This window comes from Pocillopora verrucosa, chromosome 3, assembly GCF_036669915.1.
Source record: "Pocillopora verrucosa isolate sample1 chromosome 3, ASM3666991v2, whole genome shotgun sequence".
Classification (NCBI taxonomy): domain Eukaryota; kingdom Metazoa; phylum Cnidaria; class Anthozoa; order Scleractinia; family Pocilloporidae; genus Pocillopora; species Pocillopora verrucosa.
The window spans coordinates 5984726-6012386 of record NC_089314.1 but is presented as its reverse complement, the minus strand read 5'-3'; the positions used below and the strand labels follow the sequence as shown (position 1 = coordinate 6012386).

At 35.9% G+C, this 27661-nt stretch overlaps 1 protein-coding gene across 2 annotated transcripts; it reads left to right on the top strand.

Moving 5' to 3' along the window:
- The first annotated feature begins 742 nt into the window (after nt 1-742).
- Nucleotides 743-27612, top strand: LOC131777331 (xanthine dehydrogenase/oxidase). Of its 2 annotated transcripts, none has more exons than XM_059093603.2 (41): nt 743-861; nt 1879-2081; nt 2533-2636; nt 2963-3024; nt 3786-3884; nt 4459-4535; nt 5263-5327; nt 5831-6020; nt 6547-6632; nt 7319-7438; nt 7931-7954; nt 8239-8341; nt 9036-9106; nt 9686-9763; nt 9953-10057; nt 10580-10646; nt 11278-11378; nt 11632-11790; nt 12983-13063; nt 13314-13355; nt 14020-14118; nt 14225-14282; nt 14988-15137; nt 15685-15764; nt 16448-16557; nt 17514-17618; nt 17771-17849; nt 18861-18975; nt 19724-19804; nt 20292-20401; nt 20645-20699; nt 20885-20943; nt 21293-21454; nt 22268-22352; nt 22749-22792; nt 23303-23433; nt 23628-23759; nt 24627-24750; nt 25657-25753; nt 26069-26179; nt 26975-27612. In XM_059093603.2, exons 1-41 carry the CDS (start codon nt 794-796, stop codon nt 27040-27042), a joined length of 3960 nt encoding a protein of 1319 aa, XP_058949586.2. In that variant the 5' UTR covers nt 743-793; the 3' UTR covers nt 27043-27612. The 2 variants fall into 2 exon arrangements, with proteins under 2 accessions (XP_058949586.2, XP_058949587.2); XM_059093604.2 differs by lacking the exon at nt 743-861 and adding an exon at nt 1173-1285.
- Nucleotides 27613-27661: the final 49 nt, after the last annotated feature.

The window sequence follows — 27661 nt, the reverse complement described above, 5'->3', positions numbered from 1 at the left end:
ATTTAACATAAAGCCAAGAAGAATAAACGAAATGATCTACAACTTGAAGAGCTCTTGATTGTAGCAAAATTCTCCTTGTCAGCACCAAAGCACGGAGAACAGTGGTTGCTGACTGCACGGAGAACAGTGTTACTCACTTTGGTAAAAATTGCGCGAAGTATTTGCATAAAGCATCTTGTTTTTGCCTTGTGATTGTTCTTTTAGCGAAGGTTGAAAGATCAGCAAGTTATATTTACTTTCTGCCCAGATTACCATTTTAAAAATCGTTTTTTTTTTCGCTTTAAAAGTAAGTGCTCCTTGATCCTCCTGGGTCTAAACGGCGTTCTCCTGCTCCAATTATATGGTTACCTTTCACTTATGATTAAACTTTGCTCCATTTAAAGACATTTTCCAATGATCAACCTAAACTTTTCGGCATAATCCAAGATATTATTTTCTCATTTGTTGCCATGATGCTTCATTCAAAATGATTTCATCCATGCGTGCCACAAACATATAAAACAAAACTGAATTTTCTTTGAAGAGGAGTCAAGAAGTGGTCAGCGTATCATAGAGACTTTAAAAATAAATTCTTGTCTTTGAAAAGAGGTAATTTTACCGTTTGAATTAGCGAACTGTTTCCACAATTTTCAAGTGATTGCCATGACATTACAGTAAACTAGCGAACGATTGCTGTTGGCGATCGGACAATTTGGTCGGGGGAGGGGAAAAGTAGGACCCCCTTACTTAGTGGTCACGTGACGCAAATAACTTGCCTCAACAAAATAAAACGCTTGTATTTCGAGTGATCGCGATGCCTTCGGTCGAAGAAATGAGCTCTTCTTCTCAGCCCCATTTGGAATGCCCTTCGTGTTATACCAGGTAAGTGCTTAGCAGATATTGCCCGCCTACAGAACTTGAGCTGAAGCTAGAAGAGCCCATTACATAAATTTAAGTTCAAATCATTCAACCCTTTTAATCTAGCTCGTCGCATACTCATGTGATCATTACAATGCTTTTCTCTAAAAAAAGGTGATAACGACTTAAGTCAGTGTTTTTGATGCTTAGTATAATTAGTGAGGGAGACACAGTCGACGATGACTGCATGCGAGGTCCGACTAATGACTTAATGACTTCGTTGTTTTCGAGCTCTCATTTCATGGAAGATAGAATTTCGGTTTGAAATTTATGGCAAGTCTGGTAGTGTTTTTCCTTTTTAGCTTCCAGCAGTTTTGTGAGATGTCTAGGAAAGCTAATTAAAACGTTAATGCCCTCATTTTGGTCTAGAATACATGACTAGGAAAGGGTATGTTTAGACGCGATCGATTACATAATTGCACGGCCACAAGCACCCGTAACCGTGTTGTAACATAATTTTGGGTTAAAATGTTTTCAACTACTTTACATCTGCAAGAAACATCTAACATACCCCATGTCCCTCTTGCATTGATTCAATGCATTTAAAGGTTAGGGTTACGTTTTTTCACCCCAAGAATAAATTGGAAAAAAAATTGGCAGATGTCGTTCAATACGTATTCAAAAAGAGTCGTGCAAGTGAAATATGAATTTTATTAGTACCTGCGGGACAGACCCACCATTGGTAGCCCCTATATGCAGGATGGAAGACCAGGCAGTTTGTGGGTAGCTGATATGGATATCTGGTACTGATATATGCTGAAAAATTGGATAGCATTTTAGGTGCAGTCTGATCACTGTTTGAGTATAAACTAGAACAACTATTTACCTCTGTCAGTGTTGGTGGCTAGCAGTAGATATTTACCTCGCCACTTTGCAGCCCAGTAAATATCCAGCACTATAACTACATATACTTGGGTGAATAGTTGTTAATTAACACAGTAAATTTCATAAACATTTTATGGTTATTTTACCTGTGTGTAGGCTTGTCCCAGAAAATGGAGTACTGTGTAGTGGTATTTACAATGGCAAATGTAAAAGCTGCAACAAGGATGTGGAGTTTTGGTCCGTTCCTACCCCTGTCAATGAGGTCAGTTTCACACTAAATGGAACACAGCATAAAGTTACCAATCCTGACCCAGGAATGAGTTTGAATGAGTGGATCAGAAATCAGCCTGGATTACAAGGTATGTTGCAATTAAGTGTACATGCTGTAATTAAGGAATGAGATCTCAAGTGTTCTGGTCTGTAACATGGAATGGTGTCTTAAACTGGAGTTATTAGCCTTTCAGCAATATATTGAACTTTCTTTCAGTTTATCAGTAGCATAACCCATGTGTGATGTTGGAGAATTGAAAAAAAGTTTGCAAAATATGAGCTGTAGGCCAATTACAGTCTTTTTGTGTATTATTCTACAGACATCCTAAGTAGGTTTTTTTGCCAAAGCAGTAGAAAGTGATGTGCATTGATATCAGAGAATATCAGTCACTGAGTGTATGTTTTTGCAAAAAGCACCAGTCCCTCCCCCACCATGACACAGTGCAATTAAATGTGATTATGTGATTTATGTTTTGTATTCTCTCTGTCAAGTAAGCAGAAACAATCAGTTTGTTTGTTTTATCATTTTGTTGTATTAAGGAACAAAGGTGATGTGTCGTGAAGCTGGCTGTGGTTGTTGTGTGGTGTCAGTCACAAGGCATGATCTGAGTGTTGGAAAAGATGTCACCGTAGCTGTCAACTCTGTAAGATGACTTCAGATCTATGAATTTCTTTTTGCCATTTTAAATTGAGAATGTGCTACACATCCCACATGTCTTTATGGTTCATCCTTAGGACACATACTGACCTCATGTATATAAGCAAGTAAAAAATTTGGCGAGTAGATAAAAGGTTCTGTTATTATTTTCTTGCTTCTTTACAATAGGTTTACATTGCACGTTTATCACACTGTCTGGCTTTGTTAGTTGAACACAACATTCTTAATATATGTGTGAATAGATGTGTCAATCAAATTAATTTTGGTTACATGATCACAAGGCTTCTTTGTTGTTTTTTTTTTTCTTTTCAGTGTCTATTTCCTTTATGTGGTGTAAATGGTGGCAAAGTTACAACAATTGAAGGAATTGGAAAGTGAGTTACAAAAAAAGTAGTGAGCTTAGTTACTCAACTACACTGTTTAAGTTGTACTTTATCTGTTGCACAATTGTAAACAGAGAGCCTAAGTTTGACACACAGATGAAACACATATACATGATGCAAACTTAAAGGTTGTTTTATATATGAAGTGTTGTTGGAGATTTGAACTTTGGACTAAGCTCAAGCTGGTGGCCAGAGAGGAACAAGAATCTAATGCCTTTAGCTACTGAGCTTGATTACAAGTCCAGTGTTTGAACCTGTTTCTTCCTCCATCATTAGTACTATAATTTTTGACTTTTACATTTGGTAGATGGATGATTATTTTGAAATTTCACCACTGCTGTAAAACTGTTTGTACATGAAATTTAGCTCTAAGTCCAACTCTTTTTGAGATTTGATGTTAATTGTCATGAATGCTCTTTTTTAAAAGCCTATTTTAGTTGAAGGTCGTAAAACCGAAACCAAAGTACTTACTTCAAGGGTCAATCAGAGAAAATAAAAAATAACAAGGGTTCAATGAAAACTGAGACTGAAAACAAGCAAACTCTTAAAAACTTGAGTGAGTGAGGCTAAGTGAGCTGGCTAATACTATTGATTTTGGTTTTGTATCTTATTGGTATAGGTGTGTGTTTGTATAAGGTGCAAGTTCCCCTATACTGTCAAAAGATTGTGGTGGGGCAAACCAAAGGAGCCCTGGATTAATCACTCCTAACATTGAAAATTGTCCTACCCTCCTTTTTTTTTTTTTTTTTTAGTCGTTTTGATGGATTCAATCCTATCCAGGAGAGATTAGCAGAACATAATGGCAGCCAGTGTGGTTATTGTTCACCAGGATTTGTTATGAACATGTACAGGTTTGTATTGCAAATCACAGTGCTGTTACTGATATCAGATGATCACTGAAAGAAAACTATGTACTAAGTCTTGTGGCGTAACAAGAAAGATGATTTCAAGTAAATTCAGTTTTGTTAATCAGTGCCTCCAAGACGAAAGCAAACAAAGGTGACAAAGATTTAGAAGGAACTCAGTGCTTGTTCCCTGAGAATTACTTGCCCTTTTGGGACTCCAGTGAGAGTGGTCATACTGGAAGATGTCTTTGAATCTAAGATAAGATCTGTTTCATGATTGTGAAACAGTTTCAAGTCAGTGTGGACAAGGTTTCCTGTGCACACCAGATAATGTTAAGAATGTCATTATTAATAGTTACATCATTTTGGTGCATTAATATCAATGGGTTGCCTGTGTCTGTCTCCAATTCAGTACCTGAGATTCATTGAGATTGGTTTTTTGAAACATTTCCTCTTTCTACTGAGCAGTTAAATACTGTTAATTACTTTCTACACTGAGCAGTTAAATACTTAAATTATGTCAGCAGGGTATTAATGGATATAACAAGTATATTAATTTACTATTACTTTCTTTGATTAGTTTGTTGCAGGAGAATCCCAGTCCATCCAAACAACAGATTGAAGATAACTTTGATGGAAATATCTGTCGCTGCACAGGTAGACTACTTTTGTGTGTGGAATTCCTTTACATATTAAAAATAAATGTTCTTAAAAACACTTTTTTTTTATTGAGTATTAAGGAAAATGTTGGCTAGATAAGAAGACATACATGTATCAGGACTTGTAAAAAATGGCAACCATTGTTCTGTGAAAAGTGTCTTTGAATTACCTCTTAACCATTCAACCCTTGAGAGAGACCAACATCTAATTTCTCCTTACAGCAACACTGCTGAATCAAACATTGAGGTCTTAAGAATAACGGAAATTATCAATATTAAGAGGATCAGTAAGACTTGATTGTTAAACATTCTCCTTGTCAGTACCACAGGATATATACAAAGAACACTGAGGAGAATCTGTACTCTGACACTAGGGTGTAAATGACTAATGTGCACATTGAGAACAAAATACCAAGAACTCTAAATTCAGAGAAGGTGGTCAGTAGAGAAGCAGTTTGGAGGATGCTCCATGCTTAAAAGAGGAACACATGAGCTAGAGATACATGAAGAGAAGATGTACAATCATTTTCTTGCATGAGAGAATAAATCAAGTCCTATTTCATTTGTCATTAATTATCGGACTAGGTTTCTCTACCTTGCATTTAATTTATCATCTTGTGAAACAAATTACTGATTCAGAACTTGATTGCATATTTTTCTGATGCATTCAGTGCCATGTGCAGCTCTTTATGCAAGTATTTTCACCATTTTTTTTTTCCGGTTAGGCTACAGACCAATTTTGGATGCAATGAAAACATTTGCAAAGTCTGAAAATCCAATAGACATTGAGGTAAGAACAAGACTTCATTTCAATCATATTTGACTTGCCCACTATTGATTTTCAATGTGTCCTGACAGGTTTGTTTTCACAGAATGGTAAGTCAAGGGCTCTTTTTCCAAGTTTATTGGTCTTTTTTGAAGGTTTCTATCCAGAGATGCTGAAAATATTTTGTAATAACCCAGATGTTCTTAAAAAAGATTTGTAAGGGTTTTTTTTTTCTGTCTTTTTTTTGATATATTGTAATGACTTTTAAATAAATGTGTTTTGTAGGGGTTATTTGAGGTCATCATACAAATCACTCCCCTCCTCCTCCATCATGGGAAAGGAAGAATGTTGTGTAGCAGGCCCAAACAAAGACTTAAAAGCAGATTATGCTTATGACACTGGAGAACTACTTTCATGAACTTCTTAGTGTCAGGTGTCACCATGAATAGTAAACCCCATTATCTTATCAGAGTTTTCTGCAGCCAATGATGTTAATTATTTTTTCATATACTGACTTTCCTCACTAGGAAATAGCCAAGTGTCCAGGTGTCTGTGGCAATGGAGGTCTCAATTGTACAAGGAAATGTCTCACAACATCTGTTTATGAAGTTAGTGGTGTACTTTGGTACTCTCCAACAACACTGACTGATCTGTACACACTCATGTCAAAGCACAAAAACAACAAGATCAGGCTTGTGGCTGGAAATTCTGGAAAAGGTACACAGTCATTTTCTTAGCTGTTGACTGTAGAATGTTTCTTGCATGTCGTACAATTTTGTGAAAATAAAAGCTGTGCAAATAGTCTTTATGTTTTCCAGTGACCTCTAAATTAACCCTTTACACCCTAACATCAGTATTCATATTCTCCATACTGTCTCTGTACATTTACTAATGTACTGACAAGGAGAATTTGTTGAACAATCAAGAGTTTCTTTAGTTGGTGATCATAATAATTAATTCTCATGACATTAATGTGCGACTTAATGGTGATGTTGTAAGGAGAACTTAGATGCTAATCACTCTTAGGGGTTAAAGGGTGGAGGGCACAAATGGTTTTGTTTGTTTCTATTTTTTTATTTTAAAATTTAAAGGTGCAGGGTTGAAAATGAATTTTTTCATTTTTGAACAAATAATTAGAGAGAGAAAAGAAAGTTGTTCATGCATGATACATAATTATATGGGTTATAGAAAATGAAACTGGTTTTTGAAAAATATTAACCAAATCACATTTTGGTATTTGCAGGTATTTACAAAAACGATGGTCCTTTTGATGTGATGATCGACATTACAAAAATCGAGAAACTCCACACCATACCAAGTGTAACTGAGGTACATTATTTACTTTAATATGATCTCTTTTTAAGCTCCATTATGGTGCACATTCCTTTCATTGCCCACAGGGTAGCAACAGCCACTGAGTGATTATAATTGCTAACCCTTTAACTCCCAAAGGTGATTCACTCGTAACTTCTCCCTATAATATCCATACATTATTCTCAAAGGGTGATGAGAGTACTCAATATTATCAGGTAGAAGTTGTTATCTTGATCTAACACTAAATTCCCTTAACCAATTTACAAGGAAATGTGTAGAAGCTAGAAGGGAGAATTAACAATCAGATCTTGGGAGTTAAAAAGTTAATGGTAGGAAGTGATCAGTGAAGTGCTAATCTTAACCTTTTGACCCCTAGGAGTTACTAGCATCTAGTTTTTCCTTATAATTTCTTCCCTGAATCAGATATTATTGTCACAGGAATAAAGGAAATGATCACCCATTAAAGGAACTCTTGATTATTAAACAAATTCACCTTGTCAGCTCCTTAGGAAATGTATAAAGATCGAACAGCATGGAAAATATACATACTGATGTTAGGTTGTTAAGGATTTAAAGATGCATCAGGAACCACAACTTAGTAATCCCCAAACCATCTCAAAGATATCAATGACCAGCCTGTTAACTTGCAGTAGTAAAGACAATATAAACTGAAATATCTTGTGTACTGTTTGTTTTTCCAGGTACCCAATGGTGATCTTGTCATTGGTGCTGCTGTTTCTCTGAACACTCTCATAAATGTGCTGGATAACCAAGCTGAGAAGATGTCTGGTTACAAAGTGTTAGCTGATCATGTGCGCAAGGTAATCACACCAACAGAGATTCTAACCATTTCAGATAAAAATGCCAACTTCTAAGGATGACAAAGCTTTAACCACAAAGGTCAGGGGGTTTAGCTTTAATGAGCATTCCCTCTTCTACACACCTAAAAGTCCACTGTAATGTTAGGGGCATAGCCAGCCCATTGCCCTGTAGGCCCAGGCCTACAACCTCCTGTTTGACTTTTACAGGGTGTAAAAAGAAGTTGGACTTTCTTTACATTATACTTACAAGTTCTCAAATAACAAAGAAGCAGCATTTTGTAATGTTAATTAGGTTAGCATTAGGTTAGCATACTTCCAGATCTCTGAGAATGCCTAAAATGAGTCAATAGCTGGATATGCCTGTTGGAAAGACTTAGTTTACATTCATTACTTAGAATTCTAGAGGCCTAGTTGTTCACCAGTGTTAAGATGCAGTTAAAAAAAAAGCCCTTAAACATTATTTTCCTCTTTTTCTTTTATCATTGTATGTAGGTGGCCAATGTTCCTGTTCGGAACGTAAGTAATATTTTATTTTGTGTTTATCATTTACTGTTACTTCTTTGGTGGTACATCAGTAACTAACAATAGTATTATATCCCTATAAACTGTCAGTCATCCATCTCAGTAATCAGAATTCCTAACGAAATGTTGGGTATCATTTCTCTTTTCTTTTTTCCCTCTGTTGCTGTTTCCATGTGCAACCAGCAGACCCAGCAAAGGTGACACAGTGATTAAACAGAGGTGGAATTTCATTAATTATTGTTATTAAAATACCAATGACTAGAAACTTCTCATTGTAGGTTGCCAGTATTGCTGGGAATTTGATGTTAACACATGATCATCCTGATTTCCCATCTGACATTTTTACCATCCTTGAAGCTGCTGGTGCAAGGCTGATTATTGGTAAGGGCTTTTCCCCCTTTCTCTCAGTGCTTGTGGTTGTTGATCTGTTACAAAAAAATTGTTGACACCTCACTAGGTTATAGAATTGACAATTCTCTTTCATCAAATAAAAAATGGGTGAGATTTAATATTTGGAGAGTGCCAGTTCTTATGAGGGGATCATGAAAGCAAAACTTTATGCAATCTAGCCATGGTTGGACTTTCTTGTGACACAGCAGAAAACTTTGAGAACTACAGAAAACAAAATTAGTATTAAAAACTGTTAGTTATGGTAGTCAACCAGGGGTAATCTTACTCTTATTTTTATCCTAAATTCAACCAGCTCACGTAATTAAGATTGGCATGAACAACTGCAAAGTATCCCACGATCCATACAGCATTTTTAAAATTTCTAAACTTTCAGTTAAAAGCAAGGGAAGGTAGTTGAAATAAGCAATCACAAGTTCTCAATGAATATAAAGTATTCGTTGTTGTTGGTTCACTACATTGTTAATTAACCATGGAATCACTTTTCAACCTCTCTATGATGAATGTTTATCACATTTGAATAATTAGATAGAGGCCGGATAATTTTCTATGTACCAGTTTGTGGATACAAAAATCTTTTGTAACAGTATTTCTTTACTTGTTGTCATGTCTGTTTCTGTCATATTTGCTGTGAGCTTGTTATGAAATGATATGTCAACTTTTATAGCTGACAGTTCAACAGCAAGTGAAACTCAGTATTCGCTTATGCAGTTTCTTTCTTTGGATATGACTGGCAAGGTATGTTAACACATGTAAAAAAACTTTTTTTAATTTGCTTTAAATAAACCCCACTACATCCAGAATTTTTGTCTTAATTTTCACCATTTCGTACAAGTCACATGAATGAAAATTAGTCCTGAAATTTTAAGGGACCTTTTAAAGATCAGGTAGACAAGAAGGCATCTTGATTTGAACTTCTTCATTGTAAATTAGTTACAAATTTACAAAAGCTAGGTTTTGAAGTTCCTTGTTTACTCGAAGTTGTGCCCCACCTTCCATTGGGAATTAAGGTGGGAGGTGAGGACCAGCTCCAGTGGGTACTTGTTAGAAATTCTTTATATAACGTTCAAGGTTGTGGGTGTGGTTGTTTGATTTTCTTTTTATTGATAAGCTTCCAAAAGGATCATGGTGACAGGAATTTTTTTTCCAGTTATCCTCACTGAACTTAACATTCTTAGTGAGACCAGAATTTATTAATGACTTTCACCCATAGTTAGATGACATATACCCTCTTCCTACACTGCACCTGGAAAGCTGTGGTTATAGTTCTGTTTATTGCAATGGCAGAACCACAAATAATTCTTTTTACTTCTCCAGGTAATCTTGGCAGTCTTGTTACCTATATTTACAAGTGACTACATCATTTGCACCTACAAAGTTATGCCAAGATCACAGGTATGAATATTGCATTTGATACTAATAAATGTCTCTTATCTGCAAAACATTGTAATATCTTTTTTCATCAGCTCCTGTGCTTTAATTTTGCATGCAGATGATACATGTATATCTTGCTGCCTCTCCATCAAGGCTTTTTGATACATGTATAAATGATAATTAATGACTATTAGCAAATCTAACTTTCAGAATGCACATGCTTATGTGAATGCTGGGTTTGTAGCAAAAGTTGACAAGAGTACCATGACTTTGAGTGCTGTCAGGATTGTCTATGGTGGAATTGAGCCGCATGCAGTAAGTTAATACATCATACAAGTGTAATATCTTTGAATGTTTTGAGAATATTTAGTAAACTGTGATGAAAACTGTTGTATTAAGTGCAAACTGTTTAGTCAATGGACCATTCAATAGCTTTTGATCAGTGGAAAAGTTTACTTAAGAAATCATTGATTAGATTTTTTTTGGTAAAATTAACTAAGCCATTCAAAAAATGTCTTCAGATACACTAAATATTTGACTTAAGATGTGGCTGTTTTGAAAATGACCAGGCAGCAACCTTGGCTCACATATAAAACCACAATGGCTAGGTTAAAACTGCTTTTGCTTTGCTAATTGCTGAAAAACATCACAATTTTATTTTACCTTTTTGCAAAGCTCCTTACTGTTCAAACAGTTAGTTGAGAGATGAAAACATAGGTTAACACAGCCAGGTTGCAAACCAAGATTCAAATTCATAAGGTAGTTTACATTCAGTTGAATTGTAGTATAGAGATATTAGTAGTTTGAGGAGGTTGATTTTGAACTTTTATTGCACAGATGCACCCTTTCAAAACAGAATCTTTCTTGGTTGGTAAAACACTTACTGAGCAGGCTACTCTTGCAGGTGATTGCTGAGGTTTTGAGATAATCTAGTGCTTATATTTGTGTCAAATATTACATCTGAATCAAGATGGATTTTGTTTTCATAGTATTTTTGTACCCCTTGGTGTTATTGTTGAAGTTGATGTACCACTCACTTAAACTCACTATATATATAATTAGAGTCATAATACATGTATGTACCACTCAGGTGACTAAAAGTGCTTTTAGTGTGTGCTGACTGGCTAATTTACTCTTTGCCTTCATCTTGATGAACAATTGTTAACTACACTGATCATGCAAACACAAAGTTTGAGAATGAATTTCTTAATCTAATAATGACATTCTCACTGTAGAGAGTCTGCGGGAAAATGGATGGGCATTGAAACTAAGGAGTGGTTAACTTCCTTTTTCACAGTTGTAAATAAATGTTTAAATTTTGACTGAACCTTTTTAAAGGCAAAGTGATTGTGATAAGCTCACTTGGAAGAAGTGTATATTTTGATCAGTCAAAATCGCTTCGCATGAGAGCATTTGAAAGCCAATCAGAGAGCCCTAATCCGCACTGGAAGACTTCACTAAGCTGTTGTTTAGTCTGGGAGAGTCAGTAAAATTGCTGATACCCAGTTTTTGTTGTTGTTTTTTTTTTTTCTCAGAGGCTTTGACTACACTTGGAGAGGAGATTATCCCTGATTCCCCTCCTGCAGGTGCAAGCAAGGAATACCGCAAATCACTAGCTCTTGGCTTGTTTTACAAGGTATTGAAATTTATATCTCTGAAACTTTTTTCCTCTCAACACTTCAGCTCAACTTTCCAAATTGTATTCAAGGTCATATTTTGGCATCATGAACTCCACATTTTATTTAATGACAGTACTCTGTCTGTTAACTTGTTTCAAGGGTGTTTATGGAGTACATAATTATGTACTATTCTTCATGGTGACTTACTGAATTAACTTACAGCATATTGCATAGGAACCAAAGTCATAGTCATTTTTCTCTTTTTCATAGTTCTATTTGACAGTTTTGGGTGACAAAGCATCAGCCAGGGTTAAGTCTGCGGCAGTGCCTTTTATTCGTCCAGTATCATCTGGCACTCAGGACTATGACACACAAAAGAAGGAATATCCGTTGACGAAACCAATGACTAAACTGGCTGCCAAGCTGCAGGTAAGAGTTTTTGCTGTGGGCTGCTGAGCTTGTATAGTAAAAAAAATAAAGCATTGTATATTGAAATGTGTCCAAGTGGCCTACCTCCAGAAAGAGCTCTCAAACATGCCCTTATTCAGCTTACCCCCTCCCTGCTCTCCAGCCCTTAATTCCATCCACCCTCTCTGCTGTTAGCCAGCTTGCTTGCTCTCTAGCCCTCTGGCCAGTGTGTGATCAATGTCTCTTTCCTTTTCTCCCTTTGCCCATATGTCTGTCCTCCTTTGCTCTCTATTTCTCCATAATACACAATTTTTTTCACCTTGGAAAGGTAGAAAATTTAGCTTTGAAGAGAAGGGTCCCGGAGTGTTTGGGATATATTTGGTAATGGTAATGGCAACTTTATACATGGTAAATCCTTCAGCAAATATTATAAAGTGATACAAGATCAACTAATCATCCCTAACTAAACTAACTAACCTAAACTACATACAAAAAGCTGCTCTACAAGGATGCTGTGTTAAAACTCATTCATAACTGTGGTGATGTATGTTAAGTTTAAAATCATGTAAAGATGTTGCTGCATGAAGGTCACTAGATAGGCTGTTCCACAACCTGGCTCCGCTTTAAGAGAAACTCTTCTTCAAATAATTAGTGCAGGGCTGCAGAAGAGCCAATTTATTTTCAGTATTACTAAATCAATGCGATGTTATGTTGTTTCGAAATACAAATCAGATACTCAAGGGTCATCCCATGTAAAGATTTGTACATCATAACAGCAGCTGATTCAAATCTTTGATATTTGAGTTTACACCAACCCAGTACCTGGAACAATTCATCAATATCATAGTCACAATTGGCACACATTAAAATATGGGCTGCACGATTTTGGAGCTTCTGAAGCTTTTCAGAGAGACCACTCCCACAGTTGCCCCAGACAACACTACTAACAGTAATTAAAATATGGCTGAACTAGGCTATCATATACATTAATTAATATATTAAAGGGTATAAGATGTCGTATTCGCTTGATTGTGCCCAATGAAGAAGTAAGCTTTTCGCAAATGTTCTGTATATGATAGCTTCTGTCTTGACATGAGACACAACACCTCCCATTGTTCTTGTTGTAGTCCTTTGTAAGTTGAGGTAACTATTAAACTTGAATCAAAATGTGCATCATGGAATTGAGAGGAGAGTTGTGTGCATTTTTCCTCAGACATCTGGTGAAGCTCAGTACATATCAGACATTCCCATGCAAGGTGGGGAACTTCATGCAGCCTTTGTCATAAGCACACAGGTAATCTTGTTTTAGAAGGACTCACTCACATATGTTTTTTTTATCAACTTATTTACTTGATCCATGATGAAATTGATAGTAAGGGCTCCTTCTCTTACTGTCAGGGTAACTGCTCAGATGGTGATGAATTTCTTGATAGGGTGTTGATTACAAAATCCTGCAGATACAAGGAAGTTCATGTACATGCTATTACTTTGCCCTGCTCTTGTGACAACTGAATTTGCATTTTTTTTCTTGTTGAATTTTTCAGGGAAACTGCAAGATTGATTCCTATGATGCATCAGAGGCCTTGGTAATGAAAGAGTTATTGTTATTTTTTATCATGATAAAACAACATACATTTTTCATAGTTCTGTTCACCCTTCATTGTGAAGCCTGGTTTCTTGATTCTGACAATAGACATTCATTACTGTGAAAAGCTTTTTATCTTTTAATTTTATTTCCAACTATTTCCCATAGAATTTCATAATTTACCTTCACAGTGTAATTGGTTGTGAAGATCAACCAATAACAGACGAAGAAACCTTAAAAAAAAACTTTCAATTAAGGCATGTTTGTTTAGGTTAACCCTTTAACTCCTGTGAGTGACCAAGACAGAATTTCTCCCTACAAAATTCATACAATATCAAGCAGACAGTGTTGAGTTGAGAAAAATGTCAATTAGGGAATTATTAGCTGATCCAATACCAAATTCTCCAAATTCTCCAAACTAACATCATAAGAATTGTGTAGCAGACAGTAAGGAGTATTACTCTTGTGATCTTGGGAGTGAAAGGGTTAACTTATATGCACAAGAGAAACAGGATGAATAATTTGGACAAAAATGGATAAAAAAGTTAGTGAAATTTCTATATTTGTCTTTCTGGTAAAGAAAACAGCTCATAGGTCATATGTGATGATTAAAGAATAGTTTGTGTGCAAGCTCATTTTCTGAAATTACTTTATGATTACAACAGAAAATGCCTGGAGTTGTCAAATCCATCACAGCAGCAGATATTCCTAAAGGTGGCATTAACAATTTCACACCAACATCTTTTGGTTTAGCAGTTGAAGAGGTAAGTTCTATAGGTACATGTAACAGTGTAATTATTTTCCTTAGTGTTGGTCACTTAACAAAGATTGCCTGATTGTCTGGATAAAACAGTTTCTTTTTGCTTGCAGATATTTAGTTCAGGAAATGTTTCATATGCTGGGCAAGCCTTAGGAGCTATAATTGCTGGTTTGTTAATAGTTGTTATCAGCTTGCTTATTTTCTATATGTTTATTATTGTCACCCAAGACTTATGCTTTAAGCCAGAGACATTTAGTGAGGATGTTATGAACATATGACATCACAGTGCCCATTTTGTTGTAGTGTTGGTGTTCTGAACCGTCCTTTTCCCAAACAATAAAATAAAGCAGTGGTCATGTTTTTGTTCTCAAAAATCCTTTTCCTATGCTGTGCTTGAGTGAAAAAAGTCTTCATTTTTAGTGTTTCTATTGTTTATACTTACAGGTTTTTAGTGCTGTTTTGTAATATGACTAATGAAATATTACATTCTACAACTATTACATGATCATCATGATAAGTCTCTCTCTCTCCTTCCTTGTGGTGATTTTTCAATGTAAAATTGCTCCTGTCTTTTTCCACAGTTTTTTTTCTTCTTTGTTTACTGTTTTTTTACAACAGGTTGTGTGGAATTGGCTTATCTCATGTCTTTCATCTTCTTCCTACATTCCTAGAGGGAATTTAATTATCAGTTAGAACTTTCTAGCCCACTTTCATCCACTTTTGTAATGAACTCTTCAAACTTTCCTAAAGAAAAAAACCAAAATTGCCTTTTCATTTTGTTAAAATTGTGGATCTCACAGGCTTGCTTGGGCTAATATCCAAACACTTCAAGATTCATAGAACAAAATTTGAAAATGTCTATCTTTACTGCAGATACTCAGCGGCATGCAGATGAAGCAGCCAAAGCTGTTAAAGTGACATACAAAGATCAAGAAACTCCCTTACTCACTATTGACGAAGCAGTGGCTGCAGAGTCCTTCTTTGATCCGCAGGCCAAGACAATTACTAAAGGAGATGCTGAAAGTAAGTAACAAATGAAGCCCTGACTTTGAATAAAATCACATGGCTCTTGTCATGTTGTACAATAAAACTGCATTTGATTTTGGGTTGTGCATGGTCTTATCTGTAGACTGGCCACCATAAAGAGTTTAAAAGCTGAGGTTTCAATCTCTCTGACAAGGGCTGACTCAAAACATATTCAACTTTTCCAACTCTTTACGGTGGCTATTTAACAATATAAACTTAGTCGATAATACTAAATTACCTTGTTATACTCTCCCACTGATGTAGCACCACAGTTTCTTTGGAAACTTACCCCCTTTATTTACATCCTAAATACCTATGCCTATGATAGTTGGGCTGTATATGCTGTGTTTAGGATGGTAGTGACATCTGACTTCTTGAAAGATCATTTAGTTTACTTTGATGCACCCAGTAAACTGATAACCTTTGTTCATTCTGTGATCAACTCCAATACCTACTCTCTTTTCCTTTACCAGGGGTAAATTGAGAGTGGAAATGCAATTCTGATTCATTCTCAAATTGATGTTATTTTCTTTTTCTTGATTAGCTGCAATAAAAAATTCACCACATGTCATACAAGGGGCGGTATCTACTGGACACCAGTACCACTTTCATATGGAAACTCAGGTGACCAATGAATAATTTTCTGCTTTGTATTTCTTGGCAAGAATACAAAAGGGTTTGTGGAATGGCCACTAGTGGTTTTGCCAGTTCCTTTTTTACAGTCATGGGACTTCATACTTTTTAAAATTAGTTTTCAGTATTTTAATGCTTGGTGAATTTTTCTCTGTAGTAAGCAGAAGTCAAATGTTAATGCTAGTAACTTAGTGAAATTGCTGTGAAGATGAAATAAAATGTTTCCATATTTGTAAGTACAGTTGATGAGCTTATCGTACATTGCAAAACATTTTTGTTCATTTTCACTAAACCACAAAGAGGATCAGTTCATGCTTCTGAGATGATGTGGATTAAAAAGGATTTAGCTCTTATGTCACTCCCCTTTTGGGAAAGTTAGAATCAATGAGAGTTCAGTTTGAAGATAGTGTTGATGTCTTCCCAGGCAATCCAAGCCATGCCGTGTGAGCAAATATATGGTGCATCAAAATTATCATTTAGTTTTCACAATGGGGAGAAAGCTTTGTAACCAGAGATTTGTCCAGAGCTACCCTAAGTAGAATGATATTTGCATGTTACAGTTATCTTTTTGCTGCTTGAATTTGTCCTGCAACAAGTTACTTTTGTACGCAACAAAATATTCTTTGATGTTGTTGTTGTTCTTTCTCTTCCAATATGCACCGCATGATTGGTAGGCTGCACTATGTGTCCCTGAAGAGGATGGTATGACTGTCCATTGCCCTACACAGTGGGTAGACCTTACTCAGGCAGCTGTGGCACAGACCCTCAATTATCCAGTCCAAAGGTAAATAAATACTTGATATCTGTAATAGAGATGTATGGGAGATGAGGAGCATGGAGAATAGGGATATGGGAGATAACAATCTATGAAGATAGGGGATACATTTTTGTGAGGATAGGGATTTATGGGAGGTAAGGATCTACAGATGGTATTTCCTAGAATAAGCACCCTCCCCCAACCAAGTGCCTCCCCTTGAATAAGCACCCCACTCCTCCCTTACTTTCTTAATTAGTAGGTATACATGGAGATATTTGGAACCCAGCCACTATGCCACCAGAAAGACTTACCTTCAGCGAGCTCACCACCAAAGTGTAATTTATCTTGCCACCAAGGCGTGTTACCTTGCCTCTAAACACTCAAGACATCCGCTAGCAATTATACTGTCGACTAGCAGTATTCTATTTGATATCTTTGATCAGATCAAGTTGGTGGCTTTTGATTGTTATGCACATTTGACTCACCTTCTGCCAGCTTGAAAAAACTATTGAGCCTACAGTATGGCTATGTATGGCATTCTAGACTGATAGCAATCCTCACAAGACTTAAGATCTTACTTAAGAGTCACCAAAAGCTTTGAATTTATACCAAATTAGCTTGCAACCAAAGTGGTGAGTTAGCTGATAGCCACTTGGTGGTGGCAAGATTGCCTTGATGGCAAGATGAATGTAAACCACAAGGAAAGTCTGTTTTATTGTCAGTTTATTTATGATCTTTAAACCTTCAACTACAGTGACATCAGTATAGGAGAATAGTTTCTTAGTAAGGGCCCCCCTCAATAAAAAACCTTCCTTCCAATAAAAGCCCTTCCTTTTAAATAAGCATCTGGGTGCTGATATGTAAGAATATGGTATAGGAGATAGGCATATGTTAGAGGTTATGATAAAGATAAGGAGATATGGAATGCAAGGTAGTGATTGTAATGGAAGAACAACCAGAATTTTCTATGTTGTATTTTTAAGTGTTAATTTGAGTGTTAAGAGATGTGGAGGTGCATATGGAGCAAGAATCACTGGAGCCAATCATGTTGCTACAGCATGTGCCATAGCTGCGTATGTCACAAAGAGGTAAAACATTTCATTTCTTAGCTTTTCCACTAGCTTACGATTAGATTCCAATTACTAAGTACTTGTCAAACAAGAGCATTAATATTATAAAAAAGTATAACTTGAACAACACCACAAGATTATATTTGTGAAACATTCTTTTCAAACCATAGACCTGTTCGGATGAGGTTGAATCTTAGTACCAATATGGAAATGGTTGGAGTTAGAGAACCTTACAAAGCAACTTATAAGGTACATGTAGTTGGCAGGATGTTATTTTCATGAATCAAGTAATTTGAGAAAAATTAATTGCAGGTCATATTGATAGTGTCAATCTGTCTTAGATTGCATTATCTCTGAAGAAAAAGTATGGTTTTCTTGTTATTTTCACAGTCCTATCACATAACTATGATCAGAGGTTGAAATGAATTTTGTTTCTCTAGCTGAAATACAAAAGTTAGGCAGCAGTCAAAGAGATAAAAGAAAATATTGCAGTCATTCAATAACACACTATAGCTTGGTTTCTCTACAGTTTTGATTTACAACCAGGCTCTTTGCGGCTTGAAGTGTTCTAACTTACTGTATAATTATACTTAAACTAGTAGTAGATTTAGAGGGATGGTAAATTTTGAGCTCAGTCATCTTAGTGAGACAAGTCAGATATGAACCTTGAATACAGGGTGGCTTACTAACAAGTTCCATTGCAAAAACCAACCACCCTTGCAGGTTTAATGTTATTTAAGTGTGTTGCCTTGCTTACAGCTGTGGCTTTCCAGCTCAGTTGGTATAAGCCCCCAACTACATGTAGTATAGGGGGCATGGTTTGAATCCCGTCAAAGCCTGGATTTTTTTCAGGCTTAACTTTTCTGCAATAGGCCATTGTATAGTTGTGTACTTAGTTGCCAAGCCTTTGATTTGGAGTGAGGCTGAAGGTGACCTTGTTGCAAAAGAGACCAGTATCTAGTTAGCATGATAACAAAGTAATTTGCATTTAAAAACCAGCAAGGTTGTATCATAACAAAGTCACCCTTAGCCTCACTCCTGTTTAAAGGCTTGGCAACCAAGCATGCAACTGTAAAATGGACTATTGCTGAAATTGCTACTCGATTTTCAGCCACAGCTCCAAATTAAATTTATGTCTTTAAAAGTTATAAGCTCCATTGGCTCAGTGGTAGAGGATTAGAGTTTGAAATCTTAAGGTCCTGCCTCGCTGACCAAACCAATAACATTCACATTAGTCTTCCCTTTTTTTTGTGATTACAGGCGGGTGTGGCAAGTGATGGCAAGTTGAATGGCATTGATGTTAACTTGTATGCTGACTGCGGCAGCACACCCAATGCTATTGATGTAGGTACAGCACAGTCCTGGGTTGACAACGGTTAGTGCCAGACTTCATGCTTTAATTCTGAATATCTGAGTTGAATTCTTACTTTCAGTTAATGTAAATTAGTTGAGAGCATATTTTCTTGTATCAATTAATACAATGCCACTTAGCAGATGAATTTATTCATGCTCATTATTATCCTGTTAGATTTTGCATTAATCTAATAGATTATCAATTATCTTTTGAGAAGTCACATGTTAACACAGTCAAACAAGCCAATAGCTACTGGAGCAGCAGCTTGAGTGTCACTTGCAAATATATTTGTCGGTCCAATTAACATACATTGAGCACTTCTAGACAACTAGTTTTAGACAACTAGTTTTAGACAACTAGTTTTAGACTTGCTTGAGGGGGTAAGTTGCTAAAGAAACTGTAGTGCTGCATTTGTGGGAGAGTATGACAGGTTAATTTAGTATTATCAACTGAGTTGATAATGTGGCCCTTTGTCAGAGTGATTGATGAAGGGCTAATGTGCAAAACGTCAGCTTTGAAACTCTTTATGGTGGCAAATTTGCATTATCATCATCTCAGTTGATAATACTAAATTACCCCATTTAGACCTACACAATTTAGCACAAAGTTTTATTTTATCTTAGAGGGTTTCCCAGATTTGATATTTGGAATTAGGTTTCCTTGACATGTATATCCTCCTATAATTGTTTGAATTAAGTAAGAATTCTCATTCATTCAAATAGAATGCTAATTTGTGACAGGTACTTATTAAGTGTGTTATACATTATAGCGTACTTTTGTGACAACTGGAAGATTGTCCCATATGCCACCCACACTAACACTGCAAGCAACACGTGGTGTCGTGCACCAGGTATATAAAAATTGAGAATGGCCATTGTTCATGGCAATGAAAAACTTATACAAGCCACAAACAAAGGATCTGCTTTCATTAAAGAAAATACACAAAAGCTTGCTTAACAACCTCAAGTAGCCTTTTTTAATGGTTATGCCTGTTCTAACTGTAGGCCTCTGGTTATATTTCTTCTGAAATTTAATTTTTGGTTTCTGTTTTATTCAATCTTATTCACATGTATATGGTTATTTAAGTAAACATTTTCATTTTTTTTCTTTCTCCAAGCCATGAAATAATATTTTGAAAATAAATTCAACAATGAAAGAAACTGGTGCCACATTGTACCCACCCTTTCTTAAAAGGCCACTTCTCTACAATAACCACTTTCCTCCCATACCCTGTGAGGTTTGGGGCTGCTCTCTAACCTGATTTTATGGTTAAAAGTTCCAGTTATAGGAAGTTTTCTAAGAGTAACTTGATATTTTTTATTTATTATATTTTTTAGCTTCTACACAAGCAGTGTTCATTATCGAGACAATTATGGAACATGTTGCTAAAGAACTAAAACTGACACCAGAAGCTGTGAGAAAAGTGAATTTATACAAGAATGGAGAGGTATCTTGCAAGTTATGTTCTTCACTTTTGGCCTCTTAGTAATGTAATGTGTTTGTGAAATTGGTGTTACCATCATCTTTCAACTTTAAAATAACTAACTGTACATGTACTTATGCGATCGTAGGGGGGCTGAGTTTTTGAAGATTTGCAAATTAAGCCTTCCAATATGTCTTACATTATCGTACAAGCATGTAATCAAAATTGTCCCAATTACAAGTGGTCTAACAAGTATTAATTTTACAGAAAACTCAGATGGGTCAGACGCTGAAATATTGCAACTTGGACACCCTGTGGAAAAGTAGGTTGATCATAAGGATCACTTGTGGCTGAAACAGCAGTTATCTGAAATCATCACTATTTTTGAACAGATTGGAAGTGTATAACACAGTTTAATAAGGTTTTGTTAATACTGTGGATAAATATCTATAATTCTTCTTTGTAGTAGCTGATAGGGACATGTTTTTTTTTTACTCCACACTTTAGATATTCTTGTTTCAAGTGACTTCCAGACTAGAAAAACTGCTATTGATACTTTCAACAAGGTACATATATCAGTAATAGCCTGAGTCTATCTCATATTCTATAGATTGCCTTTCAAATTATGTGTCAGACTGAATGGTAAGCAGTTTATTACGTTGTGTTATGAAGACAACATTGAAAGAATTATTATAATTATCATCTTCAAGTCCCTGATCAAGGAGGTACATTGTCATGTAGTTAACTAAGATTTCAAGTACAACTTTTTTACCCAAATGGTCTTTCATTTTCTTTTGATGTCTCACCTGTATTGGTGCTTTTTTGCTTCTCAACCTCTTTAGTTCTGAAATAAAATGATAGTGTTGAGATATACATATGTATGTATACTCAAACTTGTGAATGTCTTTCTTTAAGAATAATCGCTGGCGAAAACGTGGAATCAGTGTTGTCCCTCTCAAATATGGTATAGCGTATTTTGGTTCCCAGTTTACAGCAATGATATCAATATATCATGCAGATGGCACAATTGCCATTTCTCATGGAGGTATTGAAGTAGGCCAAGGAATCAACACCAAGGTGATTTTCTTATAGTACTGGTCAAACTGTATCACAAATAACGTATAGTCAAGGAGAAAAATCTTGTTTGTATTCATAAGTTATGCTGGTTGAAGTCTCTCTGACTTGGTAATTAAAATGCTAGACTCCAGACCAAGAGGTGCAGTAGGGGTTTCATTTAGTTTTGAAATAGATGGGAAAAACTGCAAAGCAAGCTGTGTAAATGGCAGTTTGATTAATTTGTACTCTAATGATGCTAATTTCAGAGAAAGTTGGTGGTAATTTTCTCTGGCATCGACAGGGAATTTTGCATACCCTGATGCAGGTTCACACCCTTGCTTGAGTGCAACTGTGTTGTATACTTGAGTAAGATGCTTGACACACTTAACCTTTTACATCCCAACATCAGTATGCCAATTCTCCATACTGTTATCAAAACATTTCCTGGGGTGCTTACAATGAGAGTTTGTCTAACAATTAAGAGATTCTTAATTTAGTAATCATTTATTCTTGTGACCTCAATATTGGATTCAGGATTGATTTTGTGAGGAGAAATTAAATCCTAGACACTCTTTGGAGTTAAAGGGTTGTATCTCACAGAGCCTGCCTCCCAATAGTTGATGGTTGATAGTTGTCAAGCAAAGAAGACAAATTGTAGGAGGAGAGGGGTTGGGGTGTTCCTGCAATCGTGAAGGAGAATTAGTGGTACTCCAGGCTGTATGCTGTAGAAAATCTGATAAGCCAAAGGAGCAGTGGGGTCATCAATGACCCGTAGTTGTGTAGTATGTTGTAATGTTCACAAGATGCTTATACATTTTATCCTTGCTGCTTCAGGTAGCCCAAGTTGTAGCATACCAGCTGAAATGTCCTCTGGATAAAATTGCGATCAAACCTACGTCAGCATTCAGCAATCCAAACAGTAAGTTACCCCCCATGCACGAAATTTCCATGATTGACTTCAGGAATGATACTTGTTTCACCAGTCTTTCACAATATCAGTACATATCCATTTTGTAGAATTATAACTGATATCCTCTTTTTGTTCATCATAGTTTTTTTATTTATTTCATTTTGAAGTTCTGGGCTTGTAGTCAGTTAGTCATGCAATTGAGAATTTCCCCTTTGCCCTCTTTCAAATTTGTACCTTAATTTATGATGAAAAAAAAAGCCAATTCGTAGATTAAAGGTAATTACCCTCAGGTTTTCCATCACAGGTTTTGTTTGATTTATATGGTTTAGAATGTTCCAGTTGCATTCTCAATGTTAACCTACCTACAGGCATATTTATCCACTTATTTTTATTTCTTCGATGTAGGTGGTGCAACAGGTGGAAGTATTACTAGTGAATTGTGTTGTAAGGTAAGTGGCAGAGCAGTCTAGGGCTGATTTCTTTTCTACCTTCTGAATATTCATTATATACCATGCCTGATTGTGTTCCCTAAGAGATTTTACCAAACTGAAGATGGTCAAACTTGTTTAGAGAGAGATAAATACGTTGAAATTCTTGTCTTGTTTAACTTTATGATAATTCTTGAAATTGTCATGTGTACATGTAGTTCACTTTTGGCAGTTAAAATAATGAGGTTCATATACCTTATGTAGTCCATAGTACAAGAACTGTTAGGAACTGTTCACAGAGGAATTGTGTAGGTGTCAGGGCTAAAAAATTCACAGCATGCATTATCATCATATCTCACAATTTCTTGCTCACAATTATTATTTTTATTCTTATTACAAAATTCTAATGATGAGAAATAAAAAAAATTATCATAATGATGATAATGGCCAGCCTTATTAACAGCAACCAATTTTTTGGTATTTTTTATATTTTTTTTAATTCCAGTCATTTGTATATTTTTTTTCCTTTAGACTGTTCTTGGCTGTTGTGATATCCTCAACAAAGTAATTGATCCTGTGAGGAAGACTATGCCATCAGCCTCTTGGGCTGAAATCATCGCCAAATGTTTTGCAAATGGTGCTGATTTGTCAGCCAAATACAGGTTAGTGATGCACTGATATCTTTATCCACTTCACAAGATATTTGCTTCATGCTGATTGAGTAGCAATATAGGAATGCACAAAATTTTTGAGTCATATATTCTTTAAAAAAAAGGGGAAAGTTTCTTTGTAGAAACTGTGGTAAAGTGTCGGTCAAAAAGTAAGGTAAACAGTAGATTTTTAAAATTATTACCAGGTACCAAGCCCCTAGCAGTGAGATGGTTAATTACAATATTTATGGGGCAACATGTGTGGAAGTTGAGGTGGATGTTCTAACTGGGGAAAGAGAGATAATTCGTGCAGACATACTTGAGGACTGTGGACAAAGGTAAGGTATTTTCACATTTGATAACTACATTGTACATACCTTTTCCTTCAGGGAGCACCAGAGAAGGGGTGGTTGTTCAATAAATAATGTTATAGAACTGAATGGAGTCCAATAACCACATGGAGTCTGTAATCGTATGAGTAATTAACAAAATCAGAGGACTGGGAAGCAGGATCATGAGTACGATTACAGACAGAATTGGATTACACAAAGTCCTGATACCAATTAATCAAAACTATGACAAAATTTGAGAGAGAAACTAGACATTGGTTATACCTTTTCATAGAACAAAACAACAACAGTTAACTTGGTGTTCTATCCACTTACACAGGCATGACATGTTAACTGTTCCTTTAACTGTCCTATTAAACTATCCAATTACAAACATGACATGGGCTGGTGATAACCAATCATGTTTGAGAATTTTGTTACAGTTTTGATTAAGTTTGATGCTGGGAAGCTCTTTCTAAGGTCCAGCCCTTTACCCTTAGGCCAGCTGTGCAGGCATCTTGTTACGGAGAGCAATTTCCCCAATTTCCTCTCAATACTTCTTTCTTGCTTTCAAGAATTTTGTTTTCTTCCTGTTAAAAAATTGATGGCCAATTTTTCAGGGCAAATTACCAGGTGCTTTTTTGCTGCTGGCTTATAACCCCTTTATGAACCATCTCCTGACAGCCAAGATACTCCCTTTGTATACCTACAAGTTAAGAATGGTACCACTTTTACCAGCGTAAATAAAGTTAGTAAAAAGTTCATAACCTGATTGAATTAGAGGCTCTTGAAGATGTTATAGTGGTATTAGACTTGATTTTTAACCAGAATTTTTTTTTTTTTTTTACTTTTCATACTTTTTTTTGCCTTTTTCAGCATGAACCCTGAAATTGATGTTGGGCAAGTGGAGGGTGCTTTTGTGATGGGACTGGGTTTGTGGTTGACAGAGAAATTCATATATGATACTAAAACTGGACAAAACCTGACAAATGGAACATGGGTAATTAAGTTGGATTGCATAAAATATGTAAACACAAAGGTGTGCTTTAAAAGCAGAGATGCCCTAGGTACCTCTATAGGTACCTCATTTGTCGATCAACTTTTGTGGCATACAGACCCCTCTATATGAGGTGCAGCCAATCCAAAGCAATTGAACAGCACATGGACTTCTTAGAAGCTGCAATAAGTTTCTACACTTACGTCACAATGGAAGAATGGGTTGATGTTGCATCTTCTTCCTTCAATCAAAACTGTCTTCATTTGTGGCAATTAAATTTGGAAGTTAGAAATGCTTCCCTTTGCCATTGCGTATGATATTACCAAGGCATGATTTGCATTTGAGCTGAAACTGAGGGGCAGAGCCAACCTATTTATAGCATGCCTTCATGGTTATTTAATCTTTAATTAATTTAATCTTATCTTAAAAATTAGCAAATATAAATTATTTTCTTCATAAGGTGTCTCCAGAGGTGAAAAAAATGTTTGTTTTATTCCAATTTAATCAGGGTGAAATTGTTGCTAGTCAATTATTGCACTTCCTTTTCAAAAGCAAGTCTGATTTTTATCACAACAATTTCTTGCTTAATTTAAAACATCTGCAATGACCAGGTTATGTTCTGGTCAAGTTGTACTGAGAGAACTGGATCATGGAAAGGTGGGTTCATGGTGTTAAGCCAATTGGTGTGCAACATGAGATTTTGCACTCTGATAAGTTACTTACCATTCTACTGCATACAGGATTAGCTAGTTAACTGTCATGAAAGAGCAATTTCCTCATTTACCCGTGTGGCATATAAAACATTTGCAGGTTTCAACTTTAGCATACTTATGCAATTATTACACCAAAAATTCAGTTTCTTCAAAGTAAAAAAAAAACTTATTTACTTTTATTTCTGGGCAATTCCAGGAATACAAGCCACCATGTTCCAAGGATATACCAATTGAATTTAATGTGACTCTACTGAAGAATGCTCCTAATCCACTTGGAATTCTTAGGTCGAAAGGTGAGTTCGTTGCAAAGGCAACCTTATTATTTGATTAATGATGACAACCATATATTTTCATGAGACTGTAAAAATGGTTGAGCAAAAATTGTCAATTGTGCACACAAACACTTATTAAGTACTTTCTCTGATTCAACAGCAATACTACAGTATCTTACTTAATAACACCCTAATGAAGATTGGAATGCTGTCTTTCGGTTCCATCCTTGAAGAATGTGTAGAATTATTTAATATGAAAATAGTCATAATTTTACTTTGTCAAGGTCAGTAAATCATGTATTTTAATTTATATTCTTGATTGTATTGAACCCACAGCTGTGGGAGAGCCACCTTTGTGCATGTCCTGCGCTTGTCTGTTTGCTGTAAAACATGCAGTCGAGGAGGCCCGGGCTGAGATTGGTAAAGGAGCTGATTACTTCGTAATGAGTGAGTATAAACTAGGCTTTTTCACTTCATGAAACACCACTAGCCAGTTGTTGTTGTAGAGTTTTGAACAATAGGTGCTTCAGGCATATTTTAAACAGGCATTCAGTTGATCGATAGATTATGATTAATTTGACTTAGTTAAATAAGTAAGTTATTATCTTGTGGTTGTTCAGGATCTCTTATTTAATTCAGGTACACGCTGACTTTAACTAACTTGGACTTAAATCAAGGAAGATGAGCAAAGGGGTGATAGGTGTGCAGACAACAGCAGTGGCATGGAAGAGAAATTGACCCTGCATTATATTCCTTAGCCTCCACTTTCTTCACTCAGTTGGTTTTTTGAATATCATTACCAGATAGACAGAAAGGTTCTTTATCAGTCTTGTGTTAGACAGCTAATGAGCAGCCACATGGCAAGCCAGTTAGTCCAGATGTCAATGGTAGCAGCTAAGTACTTGGAGATGAGTATTCATTCTTGGTGAACTTAGAAATCACTTCAAGTGTTTGTTCATCGCTAACTTAGTCTACTACTGTAGTGGGAGACGCAAGAGTCTTGTGAAGGCATTGTGCAATAGGAAGCAAAAAATCAAGATTAGGAACAAATATTAATTATCTATTTTAGTTAATTTTTTCATTCATTTTTTGGCCTTCTCTTGCCCACGCCTTCCTGAGACTCAAGCTTTTCCCAAATGACCAAAAGGAATTGAAAAAGATTGCTAGGCAGGCTATTTTATTGTTCTTTATAGTCGCAAGTTCTACCTGCTTTTGATCCAGTATTTGTTTTGGTTTTTTCAGATGCACCCTCCATGGTGGAAGACACACAGCTAGCATGCCTTGTGGAGCCTAGTCAGTTCAGCTTATAAACAAGCACTTCTTAGCACCTTGTATTGTGATGGACTTAAGTTTCACTTTGTAAAATGTTAGTAGAGGCTACAATCATAAAATTTATATCAAATCCAAATTTTATATAGCTGTTAGTCTGCTGATTGGCTGTCAGCTAGTCTATAGCTTCTTTGATAAACGAAGAAAAAATTAATGAACAACTAGTTTGTTAGCTTGAGATTTCTATTCCTTGATGGCTGATAAGGGAGAAGTTTAAAACAGCTGTCATGCATAGAAATTTTAGCAACTTATCTAGGCTTCTCATTTATCCCACTATCTTTCAGTGAACAGACAGGTAGTACAATGACCAATCAGGTTGTAGCATCTGTGATAGAACTCCTGGTCAAAATATAAACTACCAATCAGTTTTGAACAGTCTATTAACTCCAAGAATAGTAGCTCCAGCTTAACATGTGACCATATTATGAAGAACTAGAGGCCATGAATTCATCTTGTAGGAGTCTATTTTGGGCAAAAAATAATCTGTTGTTGGTAAGATTAAGAAAAAAAGATAGAAGTACCCAATGGTAGGGTATTGTTTACAGGGCTCATTGTAAAAAAAAGATGATCCAGAAAAAGAATTGATGTTGGACTCACACA